A 15,544-nucleotide genomic window follows, 5' to 3' on the forward strand; every position below is an offset into this window, starting at 1 on the left:
ACTGATTGATGTTTGAGGTTCGGCTTCGGTGATTTTTGATCATCGTTTGGGCTGATTTTTTGATAGCTCGGTGTTCTGTTTTGGTTTCTCTTTTTATGGTTCGATCGTGAATTTATGATAGCGTTCGCATCCGTGTCCCGGGTCGTGAGCATGAGCTTAACAGCGAGTGAAAATCGAGATTTGGTGTGTGAGCAGCGTGTAATGGATGGTGTATATTCAATGGGGCAGTGATTTTGACAGTGTTTTTTTTGTGTATCGAGTTGATGTTATCAATTTTGACGAGAAAGCAAAACAGAATATTTGATCTGATAGGTGAACTACTGCATCGCAATGTTATGACATTGGATTATACGTTTGGTTGCCTTGCTTCTTTTAAAGGAAAGCCATAATTGAAAAAAACAAATGCCTATATTCTTTGGTTACTGAAGCGAGCAGAGATTTCAAAACAACTGATGTAGATTTTTCTCACTGCATATTAAGCTAGCACCTTTGACCCTTCATAAACAGCAAGTTAAACAACCCGATTTAGAGAAGAAATGTACTCGCGGCAGCTATAACAACTTTCTATTTTCATCTCCATTTCAATGCTCCAAATATGTTTTGCTTTCGTTCGTGCACAAAGCATAAAGATGTGTGATAAGAGCTTTAAAATTTAATGAGAAACGGGGTTACAGGCAAAGCAAAACTTATGCCATCAAACGCGGTTGACGTACAGCTTAACGCAGTGCAAATGTTTCTTTACAAAATAAACACACCAAGGCAAGTAACGACTTCCCCTTTACGATTATGGAAAATAATACAAAAAAAAAACGTACTGACTGTACATCATTTGCAGAAAAGCTTGCCGTTTTTTTGTTTCATTTCTCATCGAGGGTGCATCAGATTGAACCAACCTGCTCGGTCATGTCGTTAACCACAGCTTGATGAGTGTATTAAGAATTCTGTCACACACACACACACACACACATTAACGCCAAGGGGCAGGTTTCGCAATCGAGAATGAACGTGAAGAGGAGGAACAAAAAAAAGAAGAAAAAACTCAAATACGACCCTTTGCGAAATAAAGTTTCTTCACGAACCGGTTCGCTCTTATCGGATCGCGACAGCAATACCGTCACAACCCATCAAAAACCATCGCTGGGTCTTACAGCAGGTGAAGGGTGAAAAGGAGCAGCATCGCGAGGGTATTTCGCGAATATGGAGCTGTAAAGGAGAATTTGTACATTTTATTTTACTTAACACAACTTAACTTTGACCGTTTTTGGTTGTGCGGTTGAACATAACGAAGTAAATGATTAATTAATTTGATTATTTGGAAGATATCGCAGAACATAACATGGAAAAAAGGCTCCAATAACTTAATATGTTGTGACATTATGGAAATTTTTAAGCATTTCGGCATAGAAGGAAAAGAAATTTAATGATTTAAATTTTATAAATTTATTCAAATTATAATTAATTATTAATTTAATACTTTAAATTAAAGGAATTGTAATTAGTGCGTTTAGCCTGAATCGGGTATTTTTTTATGTTTGACTTAAATAATTGTAATCGAACAAAATAAAAAAAATAAAATTTTGAACAAAAAAAAGCTTTGAGACATTGCGTACAGAGGAGCTTTGAAAAATGGTACATAAAAATGAATGTGTACAAGAAAAATATACTCATATCACGCCACCTGATTTACCCTGCAACTGACGTACTGTTGCTGGCTAGTCTCTCGATTCCCCAAACCAAACGGAATGGAAATGTAGCGCAAAAGTTGCACATTTATTGTCGTCGACTCTCCCGGGGTTGGCGTAATGCGTCTGCTTGTGTCTATTTGTAGCTGAGTATACAGCAAATCCGTTTCCGTTAAGCTTATTTGTTATCTGCATGTTCACCAAAATTTTGATATTTGATAAAGTATGATTTTCAGTTTTATCGCCACTGTTGAACCGCTTTTCAGTAAAGCAATGAAGATCGAGCAAACCGGCACTATTATTACATGCATTTTTCGGTTTCGCAGAAAATTGATGGCTAAAAATGAATGATTATATGTGTTCCAATTGTAACTGTACATGCTGCAATCCCTTCCCGAGCCAATCAGATTAGTCGAAATTCTCCAAATAAAACTACACTCGTTGTTCAAGCAGTTCATATTCACTAGTGCGTGGAGCGCGTAACGTTATTTCGACGAAAACCATCAATCTTGCTTCACAGAAAATCAGTGTGAAAACTGATCCAATTGATAGGAAGCAGGTTTGCTGAGCTGCTGGAGAAAGTGATTATTTTCCTCAATGAAACCAATGATAAATTTTATTGGGAAAAGCTATTTCATTATTATTGAAGTGCTATCAATTGCTGAAAATTGTATTATCTGAAAAGGACTTTACTGAATTGCCAGTAAACGATTCGTCACTTTTCAATCTAGCTTTAATGGCTGTTCAATATACTTAGTCTTACTGAATTACCATTGAAGTTTTTCGCATTTAACTTCAATAGTTAGTAAGTATTCTTTATTTTACTGAAATAACTATTAAAATTCTGACTGAAAAATAGATTAGAATTACCTCAAATACAGCCATATGTATTAGATGTGTAAATTAAATGTTTCAAAAAAAGCAAAAATTACATTATTATTTTAAATCATAATGTTACATGTTAAAGCGCAACGGTTTTAACGATTGAAAATTCTCCTTTTCCAAGAAGTTTGACTCAGAAGAGCATACAAAAACGTGTCAATGATCTATGAACGTTGCGTGTGAGCCACTAATTTCGAAAGATTTTGCTTCCACAGTCAATTAGTACTATTCCAATGAATAGTTATCATCCAATAAGCCAGAGTCTCACTTACTTTAACGGTGTTTAAATACTAATTCGATGCGATCGAATGACCAACAGGAACGCAACACAATCTCCGTCCAATAAATCCATACCACTTTTGCGTTTAGTAGCACTTCAGCTACGATTACCATTTCCTCACGACTTACTATTGCCTTTTCGTGAATCAAAGTTTTCCAATAACACGAACAGGCACACGCAACTTCGTGCCACGCAACACACACCAGGAATAAACTCACTTATCAACAAACTAAATCAAACTCGAAGTCTTTATGTCCACTATCATCGATTGGTTTATTTTACGATTTTCCGTCCACCGATTTCCCAGTGCCGGTTGCTCGTCAAATAAAACCTATCTATCTCATGCGGGTGCGGGTGTGCTTATGTGTGTGTGTGATACATTCTCGCTCCATTAGCATACAGCACACAATTCGATGTACGTCAACGCGTTCCACCCCTGGCCGCTTAACCGACCTACCAACACTGGTGCGAATAGGCAATAAATCGAATGGATGACTCTTGCGGTCGTAAACAACGCACGGTGGGCAAGGCAACGCGGTTAAGCGCTATTCGGCTAAACGGCCCAAAAGGGAAAACGCAGCAAACGGTCGCAGTTCCAGCTCGCTGGTTACTTAAAGGGGAAGGCGTGTATCCTTGCGAGACCTGCCATCCATAGTGCGGAAAGCAATTACACACACACACACTATGAAAACGTCGGACGCCTGATTCGAACGGGAACTGGGAGATTCGGTGTGTGTGTGTTATCGTACGATTCGATCCAAACGTGCTGCTGCAAATGGCCACGCCATAACAAACTAAACAAAAAAAAACCCCCGGTGTGTTTGTGTGCGCAAATGTTCGAAGCGAGTCGAGGCAGTAAAACATCACTTAATTTGTTTGTTTGGCAAACGGTAATGCAGCGTTTAGCGGGAAATAATAATGGGCGATTTACGCCGAATGCGTAGAATGTGTGTATGCACGTTGATAAAGATAAACGACCGTTGGACGGGCGGCAAACGGCTGTCGAGCTTGCCGTGCGGAGGGAAACTTTTTAAGCTTTTATGAACCCTATTTTTGGGCCAAATCTATGTAACCTTTTTCCGGCTTGTGGTTAAACTTGCTGCAAACTTGTGGTTAAACTTGAGTTCCGGTACACTGGCTGTGTGTGTGCGGGAACGCATCAAGCAAACACAAAACCACACGGAACTATTAACAAGCTCACGGTTTTTTTGTTTGTAGATCGTATTTGTGTTTCACAGCAATCGAAACTCAGCTCGTGCAGGAGTGCCCTTTTCCTGTTCTGATGCTTTTGTGTTACGATTCATACGCAAATAACACACCATGACACATGATGATAAAATTCATTGCTCCAAAGTGTAGTGCCGAATTGACGGTGCGTTGCAGAAATGAAACTGAACCACTCGCGCTAAATACTCTCTTCTCAGCTGTGTACGGCAGGCAACCAGAGTGGTTTACGTTGTGTAATCTGGTGCGCCCAATTTCACGTCCTGCCTGTCTAATTGGATTACTTCTTGGAAGATGGCTAGGTTGGGAAGCAAATTGGTATGGTATGGATTTTTATTTTTCAACACAAGCCCACACCCTTCCAGGTGCGCAGCCGAAGATGCAGCCTGGTAGTATGGTCGCTAGTACACAAGCACCTTCCACTACACTTGTGAAGAATCTACCGTTCCAGCGCTGTGCACATGTCAGTGCGATGTTAAAAGGTTGTGCTTCATCCCCTCTGCCCTGTTTCCCATCCCAGCCTAGCTAATGGCCAATTAAAGCATTGATTCTTTTAGGCGATGCGATTCGGGGAATGGAAATTCATTTTGGCTAGAATTTTCTTCACTGCCCGCCTTTTGGGGGAGGGGGGGGGGTGCGACGTGCTTAATTAGCGTTTTGAATTTTACAAGTACGATAATTACTTTCGACGCGGGAGTGTGGAGTGCAATGTAATATTTGCGCAAACGAGCTTAACTCAACTTTCAAAGTATTTATATGCTTCCCCATTTTGAAACAGAGCGCATCGCCAAGTCGTTCGGCAATGTGCGTTGATGTTCTTTTGCCAGGTTTTTTAAAAGCAACATTCAAAATAAAGGGATGAAAGCGCAACCGTTCTGTGTAGAAGTTTGGTAAACAGGTTTAATTTATTTGTAATGCACTTCACATTGTTCACGACAAAAAGGTGTAGGGTAGAAGTATTCAGGAAGAAAGAATGTCGATGTCAATCGACCAAGAAAAGCTACATGCCACAGTATGATTGTATGAAAGCTTGATAAATATTATCGTCAGATACTGATCGTTTCTTTGGGTGTGCAGGATTTGTAACATGTTGGAAGCTGTAACTGTTCGTCGTGTATAGAAATTAAACGCTGCGATTATTTTTTGCTACGATCCTCTTTTTTGTTGAAAATGTTGATACTTCTTGCCGATTAATTTGTTGCTATTTATTTTCATTTTTTGCCACAATAGCTGTCTAGTACACAGTTTATACAGACTTGAAAGTAAGATATACCGTGAAAAGCATTTGTAAATGATCCCAAAAATAATATTAATTTTTCCATTTAGATATAATTGTACTTCTGGCGTGAGTTGTAAATGAATGTGATTCCAGTAGAAAGTTTCGTGTGTCGGGGTGTGGTCTCAAAATAAAGCAACGAAAAAAAGGTGCTACAAGTGTATTCCACAGTGGGGCGTGTGTCTCTCATCCGTGAGCTCCAAAAATTAAATGAATGCAAAAAGTGACGGAAAGTGCGAGAAAAAAAAGATGAATCAAGCTTCATTCAGTGTCGTGGTAGTGTTCAATTTCAGCTTCCGGGTGAAGCAGAGCTTTTGCTAACGGAACAGTGACCGGAATGTAGCAAAGTTTAATACTGCTTTTATCTGACCGGTAGAGTGTGTCTTTTCGTCCCCTTTTAAAAATAAAAGTAATAGCAAAAAAAAACCTCGTATCGTCGGTAAATAGGGAGTAAAATTACGATACAAACCGTGTTCTCGTACGTGCGGGTAGAAGTGATTTGTGCCATGGTGGTCTGTGCTGCCCATCCGTAAATCGCAGCAAAACTCCAGTGAGCGCAGATGGTTCGTGGAGGGTTAGTGTGTCCGGTACCGGATGACGAGGGTAGATGCTGCTGCTGACTTTGTGATAAGAAGTGGTGGTGATAATGGTGATGGTGCTCGTGGTGGTGTAGGTAGTGGTGCTAGAGGCAGTGGTGGTGTTGTACATCCCGCCAACAAACCAGGGGAAATAGGTGTGAAACCCAAGCGCCCGTAACCGCCCGTTCCTTCGTCTGTGGCCGTGTGCAGCGAGCAAGCCAAGTGTGCAGCCAAAATGAGCGAGTCGGTCGAGCTGGAGCTGTTGATAAATTGTACCCAGGCGACCATTCTGCGGTTTCCCTGGTCGACGGACTTCAATACGACCGTGATCGGCGAGCTGAATCGGACGGAAGTGCTCGACGTGTTGGGCGAAATGATTACGAGAAGCCGTGGGTACGTGCCCAAGTCAACCGACCTGCTAACGCTTAGGTAAGGACACCCTCCGAAGCGCCAAACCCGCGGCTCCACGAGGGTAAAGGAGAAAGTAGAGGGCCCCCGTTCGTTCTGGTTGATGAATAATTTATCGGACATTTTCTAAACAATGGAAAGGCGCAATGATGGGCCACGGCGTGCGTGGGACCTTATTTTTTGTGTAGCCTGGCGGGGGAAAATTATGCAAACTGGTGATGCGCTCGGGAATTGGAAACTTTCTGGGATGCGTGTATGTGTGTTGTGGAGTACGGGATGCTTGGCGTAGTTGCAGGAAGTTGCACGTAAAGTTCGTTGAAGCATGGGATTGTTCGAACCGGGGGCGCAGGCAGGGCAAGTAAATTGATTTTCGAAAGCGGAAATTGTCTAAACCACCTACACGCAACGTGTCAGTGTGTACACAGCCCAAACTCAACAGAGGAACACAACCTTTTATGGAAGAAAGGAAGGAAGGAGAATGGCTGAATTTCTCCAGAACTGGTCACGTGCATAGTGAGGGGGTTCGGTGTGCTTTAGATGCCTCACTAACATAAACAGCTGGCGTTAACGCATTGAATAATGATGTTCAATTATGATAGCTGAAGCGTTCTTGGCGTGTTATTACAGAATTATACTCAATTTATACATAATTCATATTCGACGAAAAGATTCTGTAATTAGTTTTACCGGTATGTATACGGATCATCTTTTGATTGCTTTGCCAAGCGCGCGAAAGTGTGCAATATGATGGCATTTTTCATACTATCGTAAAACTTAGGTATTAATTTTTGGAAAAAATATCATAGAACCGTTTATAGTAACAGGGTTTTCCAAGTCAATTTCCAATGACTATAAAATTATTCGATGCTTGCGAGATATTTTTCAACAGCGGTGCAAATGTTGCATTTGCATCACAATAATGTTTCAGATCTTCCACATGATTTTCAACACTTCTCAAGCTGGATTGAGTTTGACAGTTCTTTGGGATGTGTTGAAAATCATGTGTAAGAACTGAAATGTTTTAAAATGATACAAATACACCATTTGACAGCTGTTGAAAAACATCTTCTAGAAGGTGAATAATTATGTGTACATTGGTAAGTGACTTGGAAAACCTTGTAAGATAAGCGCTTTACTCCATACAAACGAGGAGCTAAAGTTTTGTAATGAGAGAATATGTTTTAAATGCAATATGATACCCGACCGGGGATTTGATTCCTCGTTGCTTACGTCAAAACTCAAATTGTTAAACAACACACATTGGCCTGACGGCAACCCACGATACTTTGGCCCTTTCAGCCCTAATCGCAGATCATGATGAATGGTAACGTATAGCCCTTCATACTTGCTTTATTCATTGTTGATCACTGGCCCGAAAAGTTCCATGCTGAAAATACTGTGCATTTGTGGAGGATGTTACATGTTGTTTGTGCAGGATAGTTGACAGCACGGGAAGTCCTGATGACAGGGTACCCCCTGAACTTTGCAGCATGCAGGATAAAAGATGCAGTGATAAAAGGGCTAAAAGAAAATCAACAATCCCACTAGCGATACATTATGCATTCGGTGCCAACCAATACAAAGGGCAGGTTTGGTTGAACGCAAGCGGTTCGGCAACTCCGAATTGAGTACGATTGTCAACTTTTGGGATGAAAACAAGTGACTGCTGTGGAAACACATCCCACTTTGTTTGTGAGCTACTGTAGCCACTGTTAAGGAAAGGTCGTGTAGGCGTTGTTTGGTTGAGGTAAGGGGCAAGTAAAAGTTGTTTTTGTCTTGATTGTGTTCAAGTTGCTTCTACGGTCGTGTCGAATTTTGGATGAACTCAAGCGACTTGGTTATGGGCCAATTTTGGATATGATATGTGATGCGGTAAATATTAACATCGCCATGCAAGCGTACAGCAGCGACGGGGCAAAAAGATCTGCCCTCGGAGGATTTTTGTTCCTACTCGGTACAGTGAATATGCAAAATCTTCCGAGAACAAACTGATGATTTAACATTGCATAGCCAGTTGTGTATTCGAGCGCATACATATGTTTTCTAATGGATGGCGCAAAGAAATTGAGATTGAGATCCCATATGCAGTCATTTGAAGCGTGTAAAATTGCTTTGACTTCATCACCTCGTTCTGCTTGAAGCTTTACCATTTAGTTACGTAGTCTGCGCTTCTCGGGGAAGTTCAAATTTGCAAGTGACTGCACCGACAGCATAGCAAACCCACCAGTCGGTGTCCCGCAAGGGAATTCGCCATTTGCAATAAGAATCGCTTAAATTAAAATGTGTAGCGAGAAGCGTGTGCCGTGAGCACAAGAGCTACCGCTTGGGATGACGAATAATTGATGAGTTGTGTCGTAAATGGTAAATTCAACCAAAGAGGGAAAGAGATAGAGACCCAGGGACAGAGAGCAAGAGAGGTCTGAATAAAGACAAGTTGCCAACGTGTGTGACAGTTAGTATGTATAAGTACAACATCAACCGACATTAACGTACAATTGTTGGCTATATTACGAATGGACGGTCGCTGCCTCGACCACCGTTCCCCAGTGGTCTATGGCAATGTGCCCTTTTGTCAATTTCTCACATGCAACACAGGCTCCTGCACCTTGCTGCCGCACAGTCAACTAAACCATCCCTTCGGGCGTGCCATAGTTTAGCCTCCAAAGGGTTCGGTCAAAATTTGTCCAGCCATGTTCAACGGTTGACAGACACGTACGGAAACATATGCGCTTCACTACACACACAATGATGCTGCACTCCCAGGGCGATGCCATCGTCAGGCGTAGTGCAGTGAACGAGAAAATTCTTACAGCAGCTAAACCGTACAACCCGTTTCAAAATGTATGCAGTATGTAGATCAATGTTTCGCGGAAATGTTTGCACGTTTTCAGCACGTTACGAATAAGTCCTTGCTGTTGTACGCTGTTTGCTGATAGCTTTTGACGAGTGGTACGCACATTGAACGCTCTACTGATACTTTGGCAACGTTTGGCGAACAAGGGATTGCTTGACGTTGCCGAAGGAAATATAGTTTGATTGGTTTACCGTATTTGGCATATGCATTGTAAGTCAAGTTTCTTTGACGCTGTGTTGGCGATTCTTACGATACTACCAATTTTTGGGGCTATAATAGGGTGCTATTTCCAAGCTAGAAAAGATAACACTAGAAGACCAAGCAAATTTGCTAGCTAATGCATACTTTGCATAATTCCAATTTAAAATAGATTGCAAAAATTTAGATACATTGTGAACTATTCCCATTACGGAAAAGCTATAGACTAATTAAATTTCGTGATTTACGATTCCTTATCGGATTTGTTCGAAAAGACCTTCATTTGAACTATCGATTAAACTGGTATTAAAATTCCACCGAAACAGCTATTTCAATTATTGCATTGTTTCTCCTCCCCAATCAAAAAAAAGCAGCAGCTGCACCGTTTTGCCATCATGCGAAGTTGATCGCGATTAGTGCGATGAATGTTGTGAGGTTGCGCAATTTATTTTACTCATTGGTTAAAAGCCATTGCAGGGCAAGTGTTTATGGAAAGTCACGCTACATTCCAATCGCAATAGCTTTATCATGTTGCTGCTTTCGTAGTTAAAGGAGTTTTGTGGTTGTGTGTTGTTGTTGTTTGATTGTTAGTTTGGTTGTTGTTGTTGATGCATACACACGCCAAAATGAAGACAGCACCCGTGCAACCGAGAATGTTATAGTATTGAGCGAGGTAAGATTGTAATGCCGTAAGTTCGCTTCTTGGAAGTCCGCTCTGGTCCAGTGCCGTTCACGGCTGTAAGGACAACATTCGTAGAAACACGTGGGCCCGTTGTCTGACATCCCCCGTTTCCGAACACCATATACTAAACGGAAATTAATTGAGCGACAGATATATCGTCGTCTTTTGCGGCTAAATCCGGACGTGATGTGAATGTGTGTTTTCGCTCCGGGCCAAGAATATGGAGTGCCATTAAATTAGTTGGGAATGTCGCCTTCTTTGCCATTCCCGAAATAAAGACGACGATTCGTCCATTACAGCCCTCCTGCAACCTTCGTCACATAATTTCTGACCGGTCTGCCGGTCTGCCGTTGCCGATTGTTGTATGTTCGTTTGTCATTTGCTGGTCCAGAATTTCTGGAACGTCTTCCTGGACTCGCCATTATCGGGGCTCATCGTTCAACACCGTACTCATGATTAATTTTACCACATGGACATCTATTTCGGCAAACGTAAACTTTCGACGAATAAACAACCGCACAACGGCGCACTACAGAGCGGAAGAGAGGTTCACTTTTACTTGTTTGTTTTATCGTTCGCAGAGAGTTCATCACGGAATGCCTGTTCCCGACCACCAAAAGCCCGTACGAGCTGCCCTGGCAGCTGAAGACCGCCTGGGGCGTCGTGTTCGGCGCGATGCTGCTCGTAGCCATCACCGGCAACTGCATCGTCCTGTGGATCGTACTCGGTAAGTGGACCTCTCGGGGCGCGGATGCTCAGGCGAGCCGGCATTGATCCGATCTATTAATTTACGTTTTGTGGGCGCGAATTTGGATGGATCGGGTAATTAGAAAGCATCAATCTAGCAAATCCGAGCCCCGCTCAACGTTCGCGCCTGATCGCTGGTCGACTGGTGGTTTGGGAAAGTTTAGTGCCATTTGCCAACCTTGAGCCAGCCTCGGAGTTTAGCGGCGGTATCGCAATGCCTGCCAATGGTGGGTTGCCCATAATGAGGATTTTTGAGAGTGCACATCAAGCCTTCCATGATTAAAGCCGTTCATCATTGTCATTTGAAGGCTTGTTACAGATAGTTACGTGCCATTTGTTCTTGTTGGTGAGTGATTAGTTGATTGCAGGTTTCATATTGTTTAACGATGCTGTTTTGAAGTCGGGAGTATGGAAAAGTAGTAAATATAATGGTTGAACATTAGTGACACGAATAAGGCTAAAAAATGAAGCAGTTAACAACGAAATTTGATTTCTAATCTTTTAAAGTAAAATAATTATCTAAGTTAAATTATGCAGTTTGATTTTATGTAAACATGTTTCATAGTTCGTTTTCAAGATTTTCACGTTTCTAGAGATTCATTGTCACTTTTCATAAGTTTTATAATTTGAGTACGAGATACTGGTTTGAGTATAATAGCTATAAACTTAAAAAAGGTTAATAGATAGAACACAACTAACAGTCTTCATTTTAACATTAACGATTATCCATTTAACAGTAATTCTTCCGATGAAAGTTGGCTACTAAACTATTAAATTTAAATTAAATTCCACCTGTCGATCGATTGGAAATTAAACAGCTTCGAAAACAAACACCAGCAAGCATCCTCCTATCGCCTTAGCACCGTGAACAATAATTTCATCACCTTCCTGTCAATTTACATGCGCTATGTTACCCAGGGTCATTACTCGCTTCCGCCCAACATTTTCGCCAGACGCCATGTAATGCTATTGTTCTCATCATTTGCATCGGAAAGTGATCACTGCTGGCACGGAACAAATGGCTGCCCTAGCCACACTAATTAAGGTCAGTTCTATCCGGATTCGGATTGGGACGGGAAGGGTGGGCACCGCATTTCCCTGCGGTATGGCAGCAGTGGTAATCGTTTGTTTTATCGAAGCGATCTTTACGCTGCTAGCGTGGCTTTCCGATGATGGTAATTGGTTTTTTAGTTGACAACGTCAACACGAGATCGATGATTATTTGCTAAATTGAATATAATCGATACATAATTGCTCGGTGGCAATGGCAAATGCATTGTTAATGTCCTTATCAAGTCGCGTGGTAAGCGTGCCTACATGCAAATCGATCTCGATTGTTCACACGCGAGTGAATCTGTAGCTGTAATATGTGCGTGTCTGTGTGGTCAACAGGAATGTTATCTCACCCTATAGTGGTTTATGTCAAGCTGTGATGATAATGCAACGGGCAAGCGAAGTGTGATACATGACGTAGAAGGGTGTCGGTGTTTGCCATCAAAGTGTAGTGCACTACGATTTAATTGAGTGTGTGATTTTTGAACTAGATAAAACCAAATATTTTGATATCACGCTAGAGGGTTTAACAACACCTCAAAAAGGTCGAAGGAGTAATTTCTGTACCAGCTTCTCACTGTTCTGTGTTCCAGCTTCATGTCTCACTGACAGTGTGTCAACTCAAATATCAACCCCCAGTAGAAACACTCTAGCCTAGCTTTGAGGATAAAGATATCAGAGTTAAGCCAAAGTCTACCACACACATAATCATCGTTTGGCGAAACAGATTTTTCGGAAAGCAAAAATGAAGCTTTCCCAAACATCAAAGGCTAGATGTGGGGTGTATTTATCTTGGCTTTGTGCAGCGGTAGGATGTTCGTCTAAGTTTGCAAGGACCTCGTTATCGCTGGCGTCAGTAGGTGAGATAACCGAACAGAAAAGGTTTCCACAACGTATGTTTGGTCGGTAAGGTAAGATAAGGTAAAAGTTTTCCATTCTCGCTAATCAAAGATGCCGCTCTGCTGAGAAGATACGTATATACTCCAGGGTAACCATGCAAGCGGTAACCTGAGGCATTTGCTAAATCTACTGTCTAGCCAAGCTAGTATAAACTTAGCTTTGACTTGGGATGATGGTATGTTTTTTTGAAATGCAAACAACCATGTTGAAGGGAAAACGTATTAAAAGCATGGTGGTTTTCTCCAATGTGTTTAAGTTCAATACTTATTTGCAAGGGTGTGTATGCAGATGTTAAGACCAATCGTCTGTAAGTGATTTCTGCATGATGAAAAATGTAAGATTAATTCCGGAAATAAGCCAAGCTCCAAATGATGCGTCTGCTGATGTCCAAATGATAAGCCATAATATCTGGTCGTGTCTTCTAGAAAATATTTAAATTATGCGTCTAATTTTCTTGTTATTGAGTTAGTTGGATAAGCGGTTTAAAATCTTTCATCAATTAATTGGATTAATTCACACAACCAAAATAATAGGATAGGGACAAGGATCGCTAGATAAGAGAGACACGCTTCAGTCCCAAACTAACGAAGGGCAAACTGAATCATCAATCCTAATTGCTACACCATACAAGGGTTCTTTTTGGGTGTTTGTGTGTTTAGCCTGATTTGATTTTAAAGTTAGCCTTGGAGCTAAAGCTTAAAGTGTCGACACTTCGGAAACCACGCTGAACCTAATATAAATTGACTCGTAATAATGTAATACCAATGAGCATTAATCTTAATTATCAGACACCAACACATTTAATGCCATATAACGATTACGAATAGATTGGACTCCACAAGAGGTAATTTTTAATTAAACTGTAATTCTAGTCCTGTACCTATCGTTAAACATCCTTTCCAGTAATATCCTGAATTTGATATACTGCAAACAAAGGTAAACTTATCGAGAGTGGACAACGAGGGGTAAATATTTTGATAAACGGCCACAAATACTCAAGAACGAAAATAAAACAAAATAAAAAAGACGGCACAAGGTGATTTGATTGAAGAGCACACGTCTGCTAACGATGCTGAACTTTTGCAAAGCTTACAGTCGCGTCACAGCGGGAGCAAACGCAACGACACATGCACCTCGTTAGGTGTTGCCCAACTTTTATTCCCTTTTTACATTTTTACTTTACGGTCCAAACGCAGGTCCCTTCATTTCGTTAGGTACGTTGATGAAGGTGGTAAAAGTTGTCTGTTCAAACATTTTGGCATAATGATCTTGTTTTTTTTGTGTCTAGGACACTTTTGATATCGAATGAACGCAAAAGCCTAAAGCAACTGTTTAAAGTCTTTCAGTTTTGAATATGATGTATGTTTTACCATACGATTTTTAGCTGTAATAGCACATTGTGGTGCTTGCTGTGGTTTGCAAGATTTAAAACAACATTGCGTTGCTTGATTTGGCTGTGTTTATGCTATATGCATAGTAAAACCACACAAAAGAAAGGAAATTTTCCTGAAGATATATTTTCCTAGTTTGTATAACGTTCCAACTCGGGACGGCTCGTTGCGTGTACGTTCGGGTGTGAGTGTTTCTCCACTTTATGATCGTTCAACTATAGCACGAACTCAAAAGATTGCATTGTTGGCTTGGGGGTTATTTTTCTTTTGAAAAAAACAACGATCCGAAACTGACCCTTCATAGGATTCGTGGAAACAGGATAAAAAAAAATCCAAGCACTGTATAGTGGTGCAGTTAAAAACACTCACTTAGGATGCAAAAATTCACATGTCCATTACGGTCGACAAAAAGGTAACCAACTGCATGTGCCCTTTAGTATAGTGCAGTACGAGCTATTTTGCGCATCATGGCCGGCTTCATATGCGTACATTTGCGGTGCTGTTAAAAGTGTATCTAGATAGAAAATAAACAGACCAAACACCAAACTCGACCATAGGTAAAAGCATTAAATTTTGAATATTTGTATTCTTTTTACGGTTTAATGGATTTCAGGAACTGTTCTGTGAACAAAGTAAGCACCATCGGCCCTTTTTAGGATCGGAAGGCTATAGTAGCTGCTGAAACGCTATTTAACGTTACTTGCGTATGAAGTAACCGATTCCACCTGTACACTAAACTCCACAGCAAAATGTCAAAAATGCAAAAAAGAAAACCAACTTATCTGACAATTCCGCTTTTTTTTGCAGCACATCGGCGGATGCGCACCGTAACGAACTACTTCCTGCTGAATCTCAGTGTGGCCGACCTGCTGATGTCCTCGCTCAACTGTTCCTTCAACTTCATCTTCATGCTCAACTCGGACTGGCCGTTCGGGTCGGTGTACTGCACGATAAACAACTTCATGGCCAACATGTCCGTCGCATCGTCCGTGTTTACGCTGGTGGCAATCTCGTTCGATCGGTAAGTTGCTCCTGTGGGAGACATTGTGTTGGCTCGCTTCCTTCATCTGGGGCAGCAATTGTCGTACACGTTTAAACAAAGCGTCCATACGGGCGTGTAAACTATTTAGGAGGTTTTTTTACACGACATACTTTTACGAGAATTTCGTATGATGATGGTCCATGTGCCATATGCACGCGTAATAGAAAAGAATATTTCCAAGCTCGTCAACTTTAAGCATCACTGCTTATGGGCAGCGATGCAATAATCCTGCAGTGAAAGTTAACTGTGCGGCATGCGATGGGAATGGATCACAATTCCAAAACTATTTCCGACCATGCTCTACACCCAAAAGGGATGACTACGTCGTACGTGAAGTAATATAAAAG

The 15,544-nt window shown here is 41.3% G+C and overlaps 1 protein-coding gene across 2 annotated transcripts in view; it reads left to right on the forward strand.

Annotated features, from left to right (window-relative positions):
- The window catches only part of LOC120950768 (tachykinin-like peptides receptor 86C), a 54,225-nt gene that overhangs the window by 6,206 nt on the left and 32,475 nt on the right, over positions 1-15,544 (forward strand). For both annotated transcript variants that reach the window (XM_049605575.1, XM_049605576.1), the window contains exons 2-4: positions 5,395-6,351; positions 10,646-10,791; positions 14,963-15,176. In XM_049605575.1, the coding sequence (XP_049461532.1) occupies positions 6,158-6,351; positions 10,646-10,791; positions 14,963-15,176 (554 nt within the window). In that variant the 5' untranslated portion in view covers positions 5,395-6,157. The remainder of the gene's footprint in view (positions 1-5,394; positions 6,352-10,645; positions 10,792-14,962; positions 15,177-15,544) is intronic.

This window comes from Anopheles coluzzii, chromosome 2 (genome assembly GCF_943734685.1).
Source record: "Anopheles coluzzii chromosome 2, AcolN3, whole genome shotgun sequence".
Classification (NCBI taxonomy): Eukaryota; Metazoa; Arthropoda; class Insecta; order Diptera; family Culicidae; genus Anopheles; species Anopheles coluzzii.